The 16,791-nt window shown below is 49.5% G+C and overlaps 1 protein-coding gene across 2 annotated transcripts in view; it reads left to right on the forward strand.

The window, feature by feature from the left end:
* The window catches only part of LOC135896242 (ecotropic viral integration site 5 ortholog-like), a 260,532-nt gene that overhangs the window by 110,366 nt on the left and 133,375 nt on the right, over positions 1–16,791 (forward strand). Inside the window, exon 1 of one of the 2 annotated variants that reach the window (XM_065424602.1) lies at positions 3,178–3,772. The exons of the other annotated variant lie outside the window; for it this stretch is intronic. Within the exon in view, the coding sequence (XP_065280674.1) occupies positions 3,606–3,772 (167 nt within the window). The 5' untranslated portion in view covers positions 3,178–3,605. Of the gene's footprint in view, positions 1–3,177; positions 3,773–16,791 lie in introns of those variants that run through there. 2 annotated transcript variants of the gene reach the window in all.

The raw sequence follows: 16,791 nt of genomic DNA on the forward strand, positions 1-16,791 counted from the left end.
CTGGGAGTGTTAGCCAGCGCTACCACTCATAATTACCCTAGAAAGTACCGAATAAAGTAGATGGGAAAACGGCACCGCGGTAGGACAATTGGTAAAAGTATCGCACCTGTAATGCGAATACGTGGGATCGTTCCCCACCTGCGGCAAGTTGTTTTTTCATCGATTTTGATTTTCATTAATTTATCATTTTTTTAATCCAATTAGTAAGTAAAAGTAACTTCCTCTATGTTTTCCTTGGCGTCTTTGTTGGCTTCTTATGATAAAATTAATAGAAATCCGGCCCCTCGGTTAACCCCCCTTTCTTCTCATTCATTACATAACGAGGGTCTCGAATCTGGCAACATTGATGCCTCCAGGTAGCATGCGTGGGTTTATTGACCAGTTGCCTTCACCCAAAAAGATCACGTACTCGTGAAGCGTGCGGCAGATAGGATGTTCCACATCCGCCGCCAAGGTTTGTGATTGGTGGCACTGGCTAACACTCCCAGGGTTAGTTCTAGTAGCAAAATGTAAATACCCAAGAAAGTAGATAGGAAAACGGCGCCGCAGTAGCTCACTTGGTAAGAGCTTCGCACGCGTAATGCGAAGACATGGGATCGTTCCCCACCGTAAGTTCAAGCAATTTACCCTATGTTGACCTTGGTGTCGGTTTGTCGACTTGTTATATATATATATATATATATATATATATATATATATATATATAGTCGTTGCACATTACGAACCATATTTGCGCGATTTATGAGGTTGTACAGATTGTTAAGAACGGCCAGCTACAGTGCAAGTTTTGCCGGCCAGTTGCAACAGTGGCCGCAACTTTCCTGGAGCGCCGCCGCCAACCTCTAGCCACGGCGTGACTAAGTCGACTTTGTGTCGGGACAATACGCGCGTCCTCCACTCTCCGTCGCTTCAGCTAGGATGCGTTTGACGAAGCAGGCTTTGTGCTGAAACCGCCACCGTTACGCTCTAGCCTCGTCGCCGTTGTGACTGAATGAGTTCGGCGGGCCAGCTGTTGTTGCAGAACTCCCCAACGCGGACCTGATCTGCTATGAGCGGGGGAGTTACCGCGGGAACGTCGTTGGACACCCCTTCCCACGCGCCGACCAAGACGCAAGACAAAAGCTACCCGGGCGCACTGCGCGGGTCGGCTCCGAGTTCTACGAAGCCCCTCTGACGTCGGCTCCGGACCATTCACCTGTGTGTGTGTGAGCCGTCCCGGGGAGAAGCGGCGTGTTTACAATGACTGGACGAACGTTTCCGCCACCTTGGAATCGGGGGAGGACCGAGTGTTTATAAACGACTGTTGTGCGGATGCTCGATACACTTTCTTAAGCAGTCATGTTAGACTGGCACTCTCTCTCAATCAGTCATGTTAGACTAATATAAATACTGTAAATAAACCCATATTCCTCGTTCTCGATGTGAAGCAGTCCTTCCCTTCATCAACGTCCTCAGCGTGGATAAGTTGGACGACGGCATGGGCCAGCTACCTTCTAATTCATGCCCGACTCCAATCTTGACAACGGATCACGAGTGATGGGTTTTAACCCCCAATCATAACAAGATATGATCAATGCGGTCTTTTCGATATCTTCAGCAAGTTTCTTGATGGCGACCTCATCAGCGTGTGCCTATCCACTGTCATTAATCACATCATTGCACACTCAGTACACCACGTCTTGGCGCTCTTTGGCCACAACTGGCCCTTGCGCCACAAAACAAAATATATAATCACCATCATCGTCGTCGTCGTCGTTGTCGTCGTCGTCGTCATCATCATCATCATCATCATCATCATCATCACCGCCACCAGTGTGTGCTCTTTGCACACAGTCCGCGCACAGGCAGAAATGAAGGGAGGGGGCAGGTACATCAGCTCTGGAGGAATGATTTATGTGCACTAGTCGATACACTGAACGCGCCCGTTTTTCTTTGAATTTCTTGAATCTATGAGCGGATGTAAACGCCTTCGTTATTTTCGGACATCGGCTTTAAGCCTTCGAGCTGCACCACCTCGGCTGGTGATGCGGCAGTCTTTTAATAAAGTGTGGCATCGGCGCATCAAGACCGGAGCTCTGGCTCAGTGGACTCCGTGAAAGGTCACAAACAGATTGAATGAGTTGCTAGAAGGGAATGAGGTAATAAGGAAAAGTAAATTGCATAGCCTACCGTACTATTTTTGTTTTAAATCAAAGCACCTTCCCCCACTTGTTCATCGTGTAGGTAAAGAGAGAGTTGCGTTTTCAGGAATGGAGGGAGAAGATAGTCAGGTGGGTGCCGTCCGCGTATTCGACAAAACGGTTCACCTCGCCTTTGACGAAAAAGAGTGACATGGCCTCATTGTGCACTTCTCACGAAAGCTACTCTGTTGGCAGCGACATGCGTCAGAATATCGATCGTATTGAGAAGCTGCTCATTAGTGACACCATATAGTCGGCGGGCGCTCTTTCGAGCTGTATTTGTCTGCACCCAATCAAGCAAACTATTACGGCCGTGCTGTTGTGCCATTTCTGGGAAAACAAAAAATCTGGGCCTCATCGGTTTGACTCACGAGACCAAAGGCTGCACTGAAAGTAAAACGCAGATGTGCGGTTGTTCTTCCAGTCAAGCAGGGGCGTCCCGTGCAGTCTAGCAGAGACGTCCCACTGTTTGGCGAACACTTTCCTCTGGAGTTGTCGCTTTCGCGTTCCACTGAGAAAAATAAACGCTTCATTTGTATTCTGTTTTGTCTTGCTTTTCCTTCTCGACGTGGTATCGCCGTCTGTAGTGCCACAGGAAGCGTAATGTTTGCTGTTATTGTCTTTTCTCTGACTTCCCGCCTCGTGCGTCGCACTTCCTTTGATCTGCTCGTAACTGCGCTCTCTGACTTGGAAACAGTGCTGTTGTTCCTTGGTTTCTACAAAAAGACGATACTCGAAACGGGGGTTTCAGTCAGACGTATTGAGCGCAAACACACACACACACACACACACACACACGCACACACCAACGAGATAACTTCTCAATAGCGAAGTGGGAGGGTAACTCGAGAACAATAGGCTTTGATCCCCCTTGCTCTCTTTCTCTGACACTTCTGGCGTCCGCCACCAGAGGCCGGGACAATCGGTTGCGCGAATGGAGAGGGCTAGAGGCCACGTGACCTCGAACTGGGTCGTGTTGCGTTTAGGGCTGCGTTTTTTTTTGTGTTTTTCTTTTCTCTCGCTCCCTTCCGCTCCGTTGGCGGTGGCGGCGCCGACAAACTCTCAGCAATGGGAAAAACTTCGCGGGCCGCTGGACGGGACACATCGCTGAGCGCACCTTTCGTCCTTTCGGCCGGCGCCGCTGCGTTCGTGGCGTGGCGCGTTCGTCTTGGTAGCGTACACGTACTACGTGCACCGCTATGCGGCGGAACGCGTTTGATCAGCGACGCTAGCAGAATTCGGCGGCCGCAGGGAGGCGTCATCTGCTGCTGCGCCTAGCACCCGTGTCCGTCCCGGCCCAGCTTCTAGTTCCGCGCCGCAACTACGTGCTTTCCGCACGATGTGAACGCTGTATGTACTGTTCTTCGCGTCATTGGTGACTGTGAAAAGGGCTTCAGCGCAACTTTGCACTCGTGACTTGCGTGTATGCGATTCTTGGATACGTACTCTGGGCTGACAGCGACGGAGCCGAGCGGCCAACGATCGGCGCTGAAAGGTGGGGATAACGTAGCCTCTTCCGCGCCGCCCGTCAGGAAACGTGTTTGGTTCTCAACCGCGCTGTCAGTCATGGGTCTCAGCGACACCGATGGAAGGTGAGCTTGGCAGCCTCTCGTGTTCCTATTTGCTCTTTGATGTCTGGCTGAAAGCAGGCTCACGATGTAGTTGCTCGTGATAGCCTTAACTTCCTGACACAGTACCTCCGGGCATACAGTTCGCGCAAAGGCCGAGTTCGACCTTCTGCGCGTGCTGAATGCCCCCAGTACTTTCGCATGAACTTATGCATATGAGAGTCGCATATGAGTGACTGATTCGCAGTGACAACTGTGCATCTTCGTCGCCTCTTCATCCGCGACACTAAATGTTTGTAAATGCTGCCATCGTGACTTGAGAACAGCGATCACTTCTTTGGCTCACATGGCTTAGTGAATCGTGCGTTTGCTATATTGACCATTGGATTGACCATCTGACTGCGTCGCGATGCTTCTGTGACCTACGATTCGTGGCCGAGGAAGCGGATACCGCTTCGAGGGGGCGTAATATCCATTGCCTCTTGTATTAAGAGGGGGTAGAAGTTAACAAACGTGCAGACCCGCGTTGCGCTGCTGAGCTCGAGGATTCGATCCCGGCGGTTTGCCTAGATTTAGGTGCACGTTAAAGAATCTCCCAGGTCGTCAAAGTTAATCTGGAGCCCTCACCCCACAAAGGCGTGCCTTGTAATCAGGTCGTGGTTCTGGCGCGTGAGACGCCATACTTTGAACAAACGTGGAGATAGGAAGATAGCGGTGTCCTTTGTGTCATCATGTTAGTATATACATGCAGTGAATGGATCGGCCATGATTTTCTTCGCATGCTTAGTGAGATACAGCTAATTCTTTTTATCATTGGCATGTTGCTGCTGATGCTGCCTCGTGCTAGCGCCACCCTTTCGGTCTCGTTCGCTTTGTCTGGACAGGCTACTGAAATATATAGAACGATGTTATATGCAGTACGAGACGGCGGTTGAGATTACAGCCGCCAATACGCAGCCGTAAAGGTAAGGCGGCAGTTTTTGTCGTGAGTGTTTGGTCCGTGTCACTACGGCGCACGTTACGGTTCATCACTACTGCCGTGCCAGTCGGCGGCGGTGGCCCAGCCATGAACATGAACTTCAGTGTAACCTGCAAATGTGTGTTTTACAATAAAACGAATTCACAGTAACAACATATTATTAGGTGGTCTGCGGCCACAAGAACGGCATCTATACCTGAGCTCGACTCCCTACTCACCGTTAAAGAAAAAAATACGAGGAATGTGACGGTCTCATCCCGCTGCATTCTGCTTCTCATCTGTGTAAGCGCGGGCGTGCGTGCGGCGGCCGGGAAACTATCGTTGCGAGAACACGTACAGACGCGTTGCGCGCCCTCCTACCGGATTTGTGTGTAAAGACGAAACCAAATGGCTCCGCGAAGCTGCTTTCACCGCGTTACAAGCCGCGCGCATGCCTTCGCGCAGTGAACGTGAGTGGTTTGGCAACCGTTCGTTTCTCGTTGAAATGGCAACCTGAATGGAGTATGCCGAATGAGCAGTAAATGCGACGCTTCTTGATCAAGATACGCTGTCTGTTCTCGTCTTTGTGGGCCAACGGAGCAGCACTCAACTGAAATGAGAACATCGCCGCGGCGATTGCATCTGGCTGCGTTTTTGGGGTGCTCGAAAGTATGTGATTGGGTTTCCTGTTAATGGGTGGAAAATGCGAATGGCGCGCCATTTGCCGATGAGAGAGAGCGCTTCAGTAATCGAACCCGCTGAGGGGCAATCTTCATGCGCCAGCAAGTCTGCAGTGAAAGTTAGCGCCCGCGTTCCCGGAATGGCGATCTTGTGCGTAAAAAAATATGAAAGTCATGCGCATCTCGCGCGCGCCATTGATGTGCTGGCGTTCTCACAAAATTGAGCGGCGGCTGTTCAATACTGCGTGTATTTAGTCGAGCATTTGTGTGTGTGTGTGTGTGTGTGTGTGTGTGTGTGTGTGTGCGTGTGCGTGCGTGTGCGTGCATGCGTGCGCGAATTTCGATCCGCGCACGTTTAATGAAGCCCGTAGTTGCATTTTTATCGTTTGGGAAACTGTTGTCATACCTACCCTAAAGAAAAAAAGCACCCGCTTACGCCCACTTCCAGCCGTTACGTATAATGTCGGAGATAGCAGATCGAAGTCCTTGGGAACGATTCTTTGTGCACACGCGACATGCGGGCTCGGGGTTTCGCATATTTTTCCTCCTCAACCCTGCTCTACTTTGTGAGTCGTCTTTCTCTCCGCCGTGAAAGGGCGGGCATTCTCTGAAAGCTATTTTCTCGTCAGCTCTTGTCAACTGCAGCTATAGCTGAAATTCAGGTATGACGTCTGTCATCGATTGGTCGACTGGAACTCATGACAACCGCGCGCGTCACTCTGTATATAGCTACCTATTGGCCAACGAGCTCATTCGTTTTTTTTCGCCATCGGCATTGGGTGGAGAAAAAAGAAAGGGGTAAGGAGGATGTCCCGCTTAGTCCTTCTAGTCTTCCATAATTACTGACTTGGCGCGAATCTGCTGTCCTTTACGTGCATATCCGAATTTTGAGTGCTATAAACTCCTCGATGTGCTCTTCATGAGTGCAGATTAATCATCATCCTCGAAGCCTGCTCGTAAAAGAAAAGAAAAAGAAACAATGACATACTGCAGTCAAAGCGAAACGTTTCGAAAAGCGCGAGTTGTGCAGCCTTCAGAGATCCTCCAAGGTTCACTTATTTTACCACGCTTTCTTTCACATAGTACAGCGACGCTTATTGACGGCAATGTCTGCGCAGGTAAAACTGCTTGGGCTGACCTCTCTGCTTTTCTCTGTAAATAGTTCTCTCTCTCTCTCTCTTTCTCTCTGTCTCTCTCTGACTGGCATGTCCTTTCCATGAAGTCCTTGTTTAATTACCCTTCTCCTCGCGGCATCTCCAGTACGCCCAATGTGCTGCCTCTTATATGGCTCTCATGCAGCTGGAACCGCATGCGTGTCTAGTAGTGTGGCCCACTCTGTGAACGCGAAATACTTGACGTGCAACATGGACAATCTCGCTTAACTCAGTATACGCCAAACTATGTGCTAAGGAGTCGCGCACAGGTTGACACGACTGCTATTCCTATAGTCGTTCGGGAATCCCACCCCGGCCTAGCTGCCCTGGTCAGTCTGATCACTGAGAAGTGGAAGGCAAAGGAGAGCAGGATGACCTAGCGCCCCTACGCACTTACTGCTTTTCTTGTGCGTCCTTCTCTCGGACGTTGCACCTTTTATGAATTAGCGCCCCCTGGCCAATGGAAAATACCAAATGTCGCGAATTCTTTCCTCAATAGCGCACCGGTCACTTCATTGCAAACTCTATATGTCTGTAGAGGTAAGTTCCATATCGGTTGTTTTAACGCGCCTGCGTTCGTTATCACAGACGGAGCCTGCCTGCCTTTGTACGATTTTACGGCTGATTTAAACGGTTCCTGACATACCTGTCAAACCGGATACACACTGGACTCTAGTGAATTATGGGGTTTTGCGTGCCAAAACCACGATCTGATTATGCGGCACGCCGTAGTGGGAGACTCCGGATTAATTTTGACCACCAGGGAATCATTAACGTGCTCCCGATGCACGGGACACGGGCGTCTTTGCGTTTCGCCCCCATCGAAATGCGGCCGCCGCGGCCGGCATTTGATCCCGCGACCTCGTGCTTAGGCAGCGCCACACTATAGCCGCTAAACCACCGCAGCGGGTGGAGTCTATATATAGCTTCATCGCCGGGCGAATGGGGACAGTTTGAACCGTTCGATGTCGTTAAACTGACCTTGCGTAATACATTGGTGCTGTTATGCAAATCTTTGTTTCACCCACAGACGCGTGGACTGCGAGAGGTTGCCGTATAAATTACACCGTGGATCAGCTGTAGAACCAGTCTTCTGTGCACATGTACGGGTCCCCTGTATCGTTATAAACGAAACAAATGCGAAAAAAAAAAACTGGAAATCAACGTCTCACAGCGGTGTGGCCGTACAGCGCGCTATCATTAAAGTTTTTCGGTCTGTCTGTCTCAAGATGAGAAAGGGAAGAGGGTGTCTCGTTTTATTTTTTCCCGCCCGGTTGCGTAACAGGATAAAACTGGTCGCCTCGTACGAATGGAACTCCGCCGTACATCGTGCCCCACTTGATGTTAGAAACAACCCTTGGTGCACGGTTCTATGCAGTGAAAAGAACCCGTAAAGTGTCTTACAATATTACCCATTGAGAGAAATCTGGCGCCATTGTCTATGGGAGTTCCCTAGCGGTCGCTGTGCAAGGGAATGAATGCCGCGATGTGTGTTCGCGAGGCTTGTCTTGAACGTGGCTTGGCATGAAATTAGGGTCATTTACGCACAAATAAATATCTATTAGAATTAAATCAATACCAAGTTTGTTTGCCCGTAATACATCTTTATTTATTGTTTACTCACATTTAAGTGGAAAACGACAACAACGTTGTGGTGGCCGTTGACAAAAGAATGGCGCGCATGAGTGGAAGGCAAACAGACATAAAAAAAAGCAATACAAGGCATATAGGCTGTCGAATGCACAGAATTACACGAGATGGGGGCAAAGTCGACAGTCGCGCACAAAATTTATAGTTTTCAGGACAAAAACAAAATTAAATTCTAACCTTCATAAAAGCTGAAACGAAAAAACGGGATATGAGAAAATACGGGATCACCCCATGAAGGAACACTGGCGATGCCATGCTATTTTATGTATGGGAACATTGTCCCCATCTCGTGTAATTCTGTGCATTCGGCAGCCTATATGCCTTGCTTTAGCTGTCTGAGCGCCACTGGCGAGCACCACTGACCGGAACAAAAGCCGAACACAGGACTGTGTATATATCAACTGTACGTTTCAGCTGCTGCCCTTTATTTACATTAAAGTGCATCTTTTTAATAGATGCTGTGCCTTGCGATGGGTCCTGAATTTAATTGAATCATGTAGTTTTACGTGCCAAAACCACGATTTGATTATGAGGCACGCCGTAGTGGGGAACTACGGATGGATTTTGACCACCAGATTTCTTACGTGCCCCAAAAGCACGGGACAGGGCGTTTTTGCATTTCGCCCCCATCGAAATCATGATAAATCGTGATCAAATCCCAGCCTCCATCGGCCGATATTTGATCACGTTACCACGCGTGCTTGGCAACGCAACACCATAGCTGCTAAGCCACCGCGGCGTCTACGCGACAGGTCCTCTTGACGTTCTTTCTGATGGACAGAATTTCGTATGGCAACACGGATGACATAGTAGACAAACTGGGCGAGTTTGGAACATATCCATTGTTTCCAGCCCTGTATAGCACGACGAATGTGAGGGGTGAGGAACGAACACGCGGTGCCGTTCATCGGTCCTTTCCTTCGTTTCGGTCGCATGCAGTAGACTTCGCTGTCTGAAACTAGACTGCTAGACTTAGCTCGCCCGCCGGCTGCGCTGCCTCGCGAGGCATTAACGTCGATATAGGCCGCGCGCTTGTTTCGTAGAAGGTGAAGGGCTATTTTTCGCAAGTAATTGTACTCTGCTTCCTTTCTTTCTTCGCAATATTCATTCTCTTAAAGAACTAAGCGTATATACAGTGAATCGCGAACTGCGTCAGAACTTTCTACTTTGCCGCCCGAAGTTTTGTAAAGTGCGCTTTTGCCACCGGTACCTTTTCTCGCGCGAATGGTGCTTGCGATTGGGCGATGACTGTTTGCCTTCCACTCGTGCGCGCCATTCTTTTGCCAACGGCCTCCGCGGTGTTCTTGCACTCGCGTCCACACCTTTTCTCTTTCTTCTCGCTGCGCCGCTTGTGGGTTAACGACTCGGCCTCCCACGGTGGGCGGCCCGCGCGTCAGATGCCACCACTCGCGCGCTTTGCATGCTGGGGCACATGCGCATTACGAGCGCGTCAATTTGCTGTGCTTGCATTGAGCAATGTTGTTTGTGAGTCTTCCACTTTCTTTCTTTTCTTTATGTCCATTGTCAGCTGGGCATCGTGTTCAGAGTAGAAGTGCATCCCTATTGCTGAACATGTTTGCCCGTTTTCTCCGCCCGATGCGGCCTGCCTTTCAGCGAAAGGTGACATGCGGTCATGCGGGGTTAAACCTTGTAAACAGCGTCTCGAGCTGAACGTACCTGACGACTCGACGCTGCGCAGCGGCATTTGCATTGAAGCAGAGACAGCGAGTATGCCTACTCCGCACGCTCCTTCTCTTCGAGACCCGCTCATCGGGTTCACCGAACCAGCGGAAGCGCCTCCTCCTCTTTCACGGGACGAAAAGTTCGCGGCGCAGAGCTCCGCTTGCGCACACCTTGCATCCTCGAGTGACGCGAAGGCGGTGCGCGCTGGGAGCGAAAGCGAAAGAGTGGCCCGGCTGTGAAAGCGAGCCGCCTTTTGTCGTTGCGATGGCTGCGTGGACGGCCGTTGCTCGCGACGCGCAATGGCCCATTGTCATTTGTCCCCGCCGCAGCAGCCACCGCGTGGGTTGCCTCCGGAGACGAAAGAAAGCTTCGCGCTTGTTTTTGTGGGTGTTTACCTTTGGTGTACAGGTGGCGCGCGGAGTTAGATGGCGCTGTCTGTCCGTCCATCAAAGCCGGACGGTCTGCGTGTAGCGGCTCATCATTCGGGCCAATCTCATTATCCAGACTTGCGGAGGGGTCAATGATGCCTTGAGCACTGTCAACGCGGCTAGGTAGATTTGCGTGTGGTGAGGAGGGTGTAAAGAAAGAGGATTATGGGCGTCGTTGGTTCACGGCATATGTAACAAAGTAAATGTGAAGCTTCCAGACGTGATACTGCGCATAAGCTTGAGTACTCACAGACTTCTCACGCCCCCCTTATTTTTTGAGCACGACAGTCAGCGTTGTGTCGCCAACGGGGTTGCCTATGCCATTCTCGATTTCAATTTCTTTCTCCCTATTTTTTTTTTATTGCTTTCTTGTCGTTCTTTGTAAAGGAAGGCGAAATAGGCCCGAAAGAGTGCTGATAGTCTGCTAACTTCGGTCTATTCTAAATGTTGTTCTCCAAATTAATGTACGAAAGAGCTAAGTGGGTGTCTGTTGTTTCTGTGTTCGTGGCCAGCAATAGGACGTTCTTGTGTGTGTGTGTGTGTGTGTGCGTGTGTGTGTGTGTGTGTGTGTGTGTGTGCGTGTGCGCGCGCGTGTGTGTGTGTGTGTGTGTGTGTGTGTGTGTGTGTGTGTGTGTGTGTGTGTGTAAGCAGGACCAGCTAAAGCGCCGTACAAGAGCGTTCTTGCGTCCGCCCCCATCGGGATGCAGTCGGGAATCGAGCCCGCAACCTCTTGCTTAGCAGCAGAACACCATATATCCCGTGAGCCACCGGCGGCGAGTCAGCCAGCAGCACTATCTGGCAGCTTGAATGCGATTTCACTCGCTTGCGCTTGTGAAATGTAAAGAGGCAGCCTGGAGAGAAAGGGTGCCCATTGGCGAAGTGGCTGCGTAATAATAGCGGCCGAATTCTTCAGGGCAGATTGCCCACGCGAGTCACTGGCGAGAAACACTGCCGTCTGTGCGGTCAGGGAAGCGCCTGTGACGTGCCGTCCGTAAAACGGCCACCGGCAACCACGCAGTTGGCGCCGAGCGCCCCTGACTAAAAGGCATTAGTCACGGCGGCGCGTGAGTAGTGCCCGTACGTCGCCGGACCGTGGACGTCGCGCTGTATATCTCCGTTGTCCTTCACTTCTGTGACCACTGCGGACACAGCGTCTATCCTGGACTGCCTCCGCTATCGCGCTCATGGCGATATGGTTTGTGTGCGTATCTTTGGAGCGTTGCGCAAATATAGCCGGTCAGGATCGAGGGAGGGCATGCGCGTTCACACGTGTGTGTACACGCCCACTCTTCGAGACCTGCGGCCGTATATTAACGGCGATAAACCCGGGACTTTTCCACCTTTCCCATCAATGTCTCTGGCTGTGCCGCAACTAGTGCTCATGACGTTCATAATTTGGTAGTTTTCCTTATTTTTTTTCGTGACATCGAATAATACCCCTGTCACACGCGAAGATTTAATGTAATTCGAATAAAATGGCATTCGCATGTAGTACCACTAATCGTGATTTACACGGGAAAATTTAATGTCATTCGGATGGAATGACATTTGCCATCGAATGAGAACTCATTCGCATTCGATTTCGAACCGAATGTATACTCTTGAACCCAGATAGACAACAGCGACACGCTGCGCGAAAAAATAATGCGTGCATCAGCAAAGTCAGAAGGCATATTTTTAGACTTATCATCACAGCAAAAATAATTATTCCTTTTTATATTTTCCCCACGGGCTGTGCTCAAGCGCCATTACTCTTTGCATCAGGAGTCTGTAGCGGCGGTCGGCCATATTGGATGTGTTGTTCGAAGTGCTTTTAGCTGTAATTGGCGTGAAAATGTTTTCGTCCGTTTTAAAAGTACTCGCAAAAGTTCTTAAACGCGTTTATTAGGCACAAAATTTCTTTGAATTCCACAAATGTTGTTCCAGATCGTCATTGTTATCATTTGCGAATGCCATTATATTTTACTGTGTAGCACCGCAAGAGACCGAATGGCATTCGATGCATCGAATGCGATTAGATTCGAATGACATTAAGTATTCCCGTGTGACAGGGATATAAGTCGTTCCTCTTTGTCTGTGCTTCGCGGAAGAAAAAAAAAGTTTATCTGGCAGGTGGCGTTCCCCCATCTCCACTGTAGGGCAGCAAACCGGAGGCTGCTGTCTGGTTAACCTCAATGCCTTTCCTCTTCATCTCTCTCTCTCTCTCTCTCTCTCTCTCTCTCTCTCTCTCTCTCTCTCTCTACAATGCGCTAGCGTCAGCCAGAGAAAAAAAAAATTATTCAGCCGTGAAATCGGGTGCATAGCATCATAACGAAGCCCTGAAGGCAAAATTGTTTATTGTTGATCGTCAAGGCAAATTGTCCTTTTCCTCTTTTTAAGGGGGCGGGGAAGGTTCAACTTCAGACGCTGTTGAAAATGAGCATTCCCTTGAAACAAAAAAAAAAATCTTGACTGATCGCATTTGTGTGTTGAGCGTACTATGTTTTGCTACAGGTCGCTATATTCTCTCCGGGCCGCATGCAGTGCACTGTATAAGATGTGGAACCCGTACGTCGATGTTGCTGTGTCTTCGAAAACGCCTTATTTGAAAGCGAACCTAATAATGATGCGGCGTCGCGAGTCTGTATGTTAGGAATTTTGAGATATGCCATTGCCAGGCTTTTAGAGTCGCGCACTTATAGTGATGCTAATGATCTCGATAAAACAACTAACGTCAGAAGAGAGCAGCTCCACTTTGCTTTTCTTGCGCATGCACGTTGTTTATACCATGGGTACTGCAATCTGGCCAAACTCCCAATCCCACAGGCGCGCAGAAATAATTACACTGCTGCCTGATAAGTGCATCCACGTGATACCCAGTGCACAAAATTAAAGGTCGCGTTCCTGGTTTCGCGTAACCCGCACCGCTGTGCTTCGCCTGCTATTTTTTGAAATCGTAATAGGTACTCGATTTTGCGCGGGCATTGGTTGTAAATGTTGTATTTGGATCGCTATGAGGAGACCGCCGACGTGTGGAGTTGAGGTACCACCTGCTGTTTGTTAAAAAAAAACAAGCCATGAAGCCGGACTTTGGTTCATTTCTTAAACAGGATAGTCGCGAGATGCGGCTCTGATAGCATAGCGTGATATAGGCCGGATACTTCAGGTCCCGAGCCGCCTACTTTACTAAAAGTCACGAGTTTTAGACAAAGGAAACAAAGGATTCCCGAAAGAAAAAAAAAAACTGAAATGCTTACGAAGGTTAGATAACCGCGCTGGTGAGTTGAAACTAGCATCCGTATATCTCTGTTCCATTGTTTCAGGATTTCGCCACTGACGTGCTGTTTGATAGGGTATACGACCACCACGAAAGAACCTCTCTGCCCGAAGCTTGATAAAATGACCTAGGAATTACTGGCGGGCGTGCGTCCGTGACATGCTGATTACCCCTCCGGCGATCGTGCGTTATCAATCGGAGCTTTTGTTCTTCCGTTTAAATTAATTTCGCTGACAACTTGCTATCGGTCGCTTTCTGGAATCAACGCGTTTTGCCGGTGGGATAAGCACTTAATTTGCTCGTTTCTGATAGGATATAGCGCTAGTGCAGCTTTGCTATGCAGGCGGCCGTTGGTATATCCTTGTGTTTGTTGGAAATTTTCGCAGCATTGTCTTACAGCGAAGAATTATATGGCTAGCCGATTCGTCCGTCCGTCCGTCCGTCGGTCTCCTGTACGCTGAACTCCTCCAGCGCAACCCCATGCGCATGCGCGAAAAGGAAAGAGAGAAAGAGGCGTGCTAATAGTCAACACCGCCTAGATAGCACAAAGCCTGTTTACTCCGATCCACGCCGTCACGCTACCTGGTCCAAAATTTCCGCTTACAAGGCTGGCGTGATGAAAGCGGTGACGTCAAAATCACTGTTGCCTACTCGGGATCATCTCCATTAGATTCTATGGTATTCAGGCCAGGTAACATGACGTCATCGATGGGAGTGAAAAGGCCTTGCACTATCTAGGTGGTGTTGGATTAGCTACCCCAGTAGTGACGTCGTTGCTCTCCGTTACAGCTGAGCGCACGCGCAGCAGTTTCTTTCCGGCTCCGAAATGGGTAGGCCACCTGTCATACCTACTCCTGAGGAGCAGGCAGCTTTCGATCAGCAACGCCGCGAGCAGAACTGGGAACGAGCTCGTCTACACCGTGCTGATGCTGCAGCCCGGCCACAAGAATGGGCTCGCGCAGCCGAGTGCAAGCAGCAACTGCGTACCGATGATCCGGCAGCCTATCAAGCAGTCGCTTAATGAACCGTCGGGATTAACCTAGTGATAAACGCCGGAGCCGCACGTTTCAGCTTCGCTGGTTAACCGTCTGTACGGAGTGCTTGGGCGGTGATTCTTTTCGTTATAATATGGCGTTCGATGATTCTGTCCATTGTTCCCGGCTGGACGATAACAATGGTACGTCGTAAAGGTATACAATACTGCCGTTTGGTGCACACAGTCAGAATGTGGTCAGCCGTGCAGGGAATTCAATTGATTTTTACCACGGTGGCGGAAATTTCTCTGCAGGTGGGCCTGTTCAAGGGTCAGGCTTTAGTGGCATATTCAACTGGCTGTTCAGATCGAGTGCTCTGGCAGGGCTGCGAAAATCGTTAAGAGGCAGCTTTAATTGTCGTACAATGTGGCTTCGTTATCGCCGTTAGAGCCCGCTTATGATCGCAGTAATATTTTAAAGCTTATTAATTACTATCTTGCATTAAGCTGTAATGCTACCGCAGCGCTCTGATATGACCGAGCGAAGTTGACCTATATGAAACAGCTAGCCAGCGTGCAGAAAAGGCTGAACATATGTAGAGTGAATACCTAATAATAGGAAAGCGTTTCTTCCCTTCGCTTCTATTTTTTTTTTCAGCCTATATAGCTGGGAACGCGTCACCGAGCTTAGTTGGGGAGGGTCGATGGTTCCAGCGGTCAAAACTGTCACCACACGGTGCTCCTCTGCGGTGACGCAAAGTATATGCGGAGGCAAGAAGAAAAAGCGCCCACGTGTGAGCCACAAAGTCGGCCCGCGGGCCTCTTCGGTGAGACAATAACCGTACAAGTGTCGTCGCTGACGTGATGAAGCCGTGCGTAACCGACTTCCTTTGATCTGTGAAGTGAGAGCGCGATGCGGCGTCATTGTGTTGGAGAAGCCCTGTCGTCACTCATCCCGGTCGCACACGCGGTGGATCGTGTGTTCGAACTTCCGCGGGAGTCATTGGCACGAGGTATCGACGGTCACCATTGTGTCGCTCTGTCGGATCGACGATCGCGCCGCTTGTGTGCGCGTTCATTCGTGGCCTCGACTCGCGTCGCGTGAACATCCGCATTGGGCGCCGTGCCTCGCGCCTCCCATTCATGTTTTGCAGCATGAATGTCAGTTTTGCTCATACCTCCGTAGCCCCATATTTCCTTTTCTTTCCTCTCTCTCTCTCTCTATTTCTGACTGCTGACTACATAGGTGCTTGCGTATATTTGTTATGCCGTTCTTAGCGAACATGCCTGGCTGCGTAATTTTGTCGCACGAGGAGACGCGAACGTGCGCGATATAACCAGTCAGAGGGTATTGCGCTCGTACTCTTCTGCAACCTCCGGTGATCGCCCGAGCGGGGTTGGTTTTGTGCGCATAATTGGTCGGCGTAAGGAAGGCGTGGAGATTATATGCTGGTCGATTTCGCGGTTTACTAGCGCACACGCTTTTTGTGCCATCCGCAGTTCAATTGACGCTATCGGGACATGGCAACTGAAATGAAACTCGATCAGTGGACGATGTGGTCAATCGACTGAGTTCTTTGACGAGCACTTCGCTTTAAAGGCGCGCGTGAAACGTCTGAACAGTTTTGCGGTGAGAAATTCTGCGTAATGCAGGTGAATCTGGCGCGTCAACCCTCGTGCTTTGCTTTCACAGGTTAAGAAAGTACTCGCGGCGACAGCAGAGTGTCGCGGGAAATCACGATTTTATTTGCTTTCTTAATTGTGAAGCTGTCTGGCTGAAAGTTGCGAGCTTTCACCCACCATTGATTGCTAAATTTATTTATTTATTTATTTATCATACCTTATAGACCCTTGAGGGGGGGCACTGAGTAAAACGGGATTTTATATATATATATATATATATATATATATATATATATATATATATATATATATATATATATATATATATATATATATATATATCATTTTTAATAAGTACTTAGTTGCATAGGAAGCATGTGAAGAATTAAACGAAGCAGCAGCATAAATGCATATAGTACACTATTTACACTTTCACAGAGTACACAGCGGATCCGAAACACGTCTTAGTGCACCGAGTACGTCTGAACAGTTTTGCGGTGAGAAATTCTGCGCAATGCATGTGAATCGGGTGTGTCAAACCTCGTGCTTTGCTTTCACAAGTTAAGAAAGTACTCGCGGTGAAGCGAAGCGAGTACTGTTTGTTTGCGAAGCGTCGTACTTTGACGCTTCGCAAAAGT

This window comes from Dermacentor albipictus, chromosome 1 (genome assembly GCF_038994185.2).
Source record: "Dermacentor albipictus isolate Rhodes 1998 colony chromosome 1, USDA_Dalb.pri_finalv2, whole genome shotgun sequence".
Classification (NCBI taxonomy): Eukaryota; Metazoa; Arthropoda; class Arachnida; order Ixodida; family Ixodidae; genus Dermacentor; species Dermacentor albipictus.